General features: G+C 52.6%; 1 protein-coding gene across 1 annotated transcript in view; it reads left to right on the top strand.

Annotated features, from left to right (window-relative positions):
* Positions 1-233: 233 nt before the first annotated feature.
* Positions 234-3842, top strand: part of TMEM72 (transmembrane protein 72) — a 6019-nt gene continuing 2410 nt past the window's right edge. Inside the window, exon 1 of the mRNA XM_009888709.1 lies at positions 234-303. Coding sequence (XP_009887011.1) covers positions 234-303 — 70 coding nt within the window. The remainder of the gene's footprint in view (positions 304-3842) is intronic.

Here is a 3842-nt window from a genome sequence, read left to right as displayed (position 1 = left end):
GCAGTGCTGACCGGTTCCCTGTGGTGGCAGCTCGCTCTCCGACCACTTTGCCTTGGGAGGCCCCGCTGGAGGTGGCCCGTCCTGCACCCACGGCCCTTTCCTTTGGGAAGGCCACTCGGTCCCGGGCGCGGGAGGCTCTGCCTGTGGCTGGGAGCTGCTGGGCTACGCCTGAGGCGGGACCACTGAAGAGGGAGCTTCTGCCTGGTCGGCACTGCAGTCTTCATCTCTTCGCCATGCGGCACAAGGCGCTTTGGAGTGCCCTGGAGTACACCTGCCGACTGCTGGGCATCTCCACCGCAGCAGGTAAGAGCGAGCTCTCTTTTTCTTCGGCACTTAGAGGCACCGAGCGGGTGTCGGGAGCCCTGAGCTGTGTCCCTGCCTTTGGCCAGGTGCAACCCTGCCCCATCCTACAAGGGGGACAAGGAAACTTAATCAGTTTTGCTTTGGGACCCAGGGAGGGAAGGTGCTGAGTACCCGGCCGGGCTCTTTCCGAATGCTATGGGAGGCAGAGTGAGACATCAGAAAGGAAGATCCAGCACTCCAAATGGCAGAGGACAAGCTAAAGCACAAATGGAGAAGAAAACTAAATTATATTCTTGTAAAACAGACCTGTGCACAGGCAAAATGGGAATGAAACTGAAAAGCAAAATACTTAGGGCTGTGCAAAACTGCCAGGCTGCTCTGTGGGATGTGAGAATGAAGGAGGAGCAGTTTGTGCTGTGCGCAGTGAGTTGTCCTGTGCCAGGCAGGATGGAGAGGTCCCAGCCATGGTGGCACAGCTACTGCCAAAGTGCTGCTCTGCCTCTCTAGCAACCCATCAGGGAGCAGGCTCAGGAAGCGGTTCAGGTTATAGCTGCAGTACAAACATCATAAATTCAGCCACCTGGCTAGCTGCATCCTCTCACCCACTGCCAGGGGCTGCTTGGGACCAGCATCCTCTGGTTTGGTGACACATCCCAGTGCTTGGCTTCAGGTGAAATGCAGGTGTTTTGAGCCGGATGTCTCAGGCACAGCATCTCACACAGAAGGACTGAACTGTGGTGAATAACACTCTCGTATCGGTCATCTCCAGATGGGATGTGGGGAGATAGCTAACGCAGAGGGCTCAGGGGTTCACTCTGGCACTGCTGCTGACGTGCTGTTATGGGACAGGATAGGCAGAGCTCTCTGCCTCAGTTTCCCCATCAATACAGCAGAGATCAAAGTGCCTGATTTGCCTAAAGGCTAGAGGTGTGAACCAGAGGTTCCTGGTGAGACATGATCTGAGGTGGTGCCTGTGGTTCCTGTGTCAGACCCCCAGGAATTTCAGATTCAGGCAGTGTAGAGTGGGTCGCAGCAGGCCCTTTTACCCCCTCATTTTCTTTATCAACTGCAGCCATGAGAGACACTTTGCTCAAGTCAGGGGCAAAGTAGAAAGCACGCAGGTCAGCTGGAGAGAGCACAGGTCCCTAAGGACACCCAAAGCCCAGGTGGGACACTGGAGGCTGTGCTCTGGAATGTGGTTTAAATGACTGATAACAGGCAGAGAACTGAGTATGTGAGTTTATACAAACTCCCAGTAGATAAGTGCACATCACGATGAGACTGCAACAGATAGGAGCTGGGACACAGCTTTAACCAGCAAATGCAAATCTCGTCCTTTCTCCATCCCCATTCCCTCTGGGCCCACATGAGCTCAGTGCTGGTCATGTTCTCCCTTAAAGCTCTGAGGAAACTCAGAGACCTTCCTGCGAGAAAACATGAACTTGTTGCCATGGGGAAACTAGAGCTAGAACAGCAAAATTGAAAGTAGCTTACAATTTGGAGGTGTCTTAGTGGAAAACAATCTCTCTCCTGCTCGTTTTCTTTTCATCATTTTGCATCATCTGCCCCTCTTTCTGTAGTTCTTCTTGGAATGAGCAGTGCAGTAGTCTCCCTGCTGAGCATCACAGAGCATAGACAGCTGCCCTACCGATCTCTGTGCTTTTCCATAGCTCTGATGCACTCAGTATCACCTGACTCTATGTGTCTCAATGGACTAAGAAAACAGCTTGATGCAGCATTTAGTGACTGGAGAGGCGCGTGAGGTTTTTGCATGAAATGGAAACTGTGCAGAAGAGAATCCCACGGGTTTTGTTTAAAAAAAAAATATGAAAGGGAGAGGAGAGTGCATCAGCCTCACTAATTGATTCTGAGAAGGCCTGGCCAGCTCCATAAGCTGCTTGCAAACACAGAAGGTTACCCACATAATATAAACCTCCCGTTCCCCCAGGATCTTGGAGTGTAACGGCTGTCTGCAGTGGTGGGGCTACAGGGTTTCTTGTGTGTGAGAAATTAGACCGCCCTGCCTTTGGCAGAGCCTCATGAAGAGCGATCAAACAGCCCCACAATTCGCTGCAGTGTTCAGGGCATCTCTGTAGTTTAGAGATTTTAGGCCTTGTGATTTCTGCATCTAGGGAGAGAGTCCTTACTTATTTCTTAATTCTCATGCTTTCAACCATTTAATTCCTAATCATGTGCCTTGAGCCACATGGTTTGGATAAGATCCAAATCAAGGCAGCAACTAGTCCAAACAAACACCTCAGAAACAGCCCTTTGCTTCTTGCAGATTCTTCATCCAAACAGCTTTGCACATAAAGCAGAAGCTGTGCAAAATCTGGAAACCTCCCCATCCAGAGCAGAGACTCAAGCGTAACAGCCGAGCTGTTGAATTCTGCATTCATCCATGGGGAATGAATGGATGAATGAATGAATTCCACATTTGTAGGGAAGATTATAAAGAAGGCTTCTCAGTCACGAGATAGCAAAGAACAATACTTTGCACGTAGGATTACACAGCTCACGCAGCTTCACAGCCCTCTGATGAGACTGATTTCCCTGTGCCTCTGCTCAGGGCTGGAGAGGCAGCCTCCACGGAGGAGGGTGGCCTGTGGGACCCATGTGTTTCTCTGGCTGACAGGAGCCAGCAGCTGTAGGTGACACATGGAGACCACAGAAGGGCTCAGGCACAGTCCCTTGACATTGACCCACCCTGCAGGCTTGATGGACACTGGTCTGCATCCCCATTTGGGAGCCTGGTACCTTTCTCCAGTTGGGCAAACCACAGCTCAGATAAATGAAGCCAACCGGCACCTCAAGCCTGGGCCAGCATCCATTGAGCAGGACCAGTGGTGAACTTCCTGAGCACCAGTGGACTCCTTGGTGAGATGTGGAGACGTCAAGGGCAGACAGGAGTACAGTGACAGCCTAGAGCGATGCCCTGGCCATGAGACCTGGGCTCCACGCAACCCTACGCCACTGGCGCTTGTGCACCATGAAGGTCACGGCCCAACCAGCCTGCTGCAGCTGGTGTAAGGCACTTCATTTTTGCACCGTTTTGGAAATAGTCTTGTGGGGAATTGAAGGATGCTGAAGGAAAATTTCCATCCCCTGAAGCTATTGGCCCCCAACGGCCAGTCCAGGGAAGATTTTAGCCTCACTAATACTCTTAATCCCCCTTAAACTGACTCCCTGGTGGGCTGTGCTGGCCAGGGCACTGAGGGGACGTTCATTCCCTGTTTTTAATCTGCCTGCTCCCATTATATGTTTTTCTGTTTGGTTAGCAAAGGATCTTGATCCCATGGCTACCACTATGGCCCTTTGTGAAGGCAGCTGGCATGGGTCCCTGGTCCTGCTGCTGCCCTGCAGCCGCGTGTTGGGTGCAGCAGGTCTGGGCAAGCAGGGAGGGCAGGGGAGAGAGGCTGGCGGGCACTGGGGGGACCTGGGCAGAGAGGTCCCCAGACATGGAGGGGCAGAGGTGGATGGGGCAGTGGGAGGGAAATCCCTGTGGCAGCCGTGATGAAGAGCTACGACAGGGGGGAGAA

Source organism: Charadrius vociferus, unplaced genomic scaffold (genome assembly GCF_000708025.1).
Source record: "Charadrius vociferus isolate BGI_N301 unplaced genomic scaffold, ASM70802v2 scaffold436, whole genome shotgun sequence".
NCBI lineage: Eukaryota > Metazoa > Chordata > Aves > Charadriiformes > Charadriidae > Charadrius > Charadrius vociferus.
This window is presented reverse-complemented; position numbering and strand designations above follow the sequence as displayed.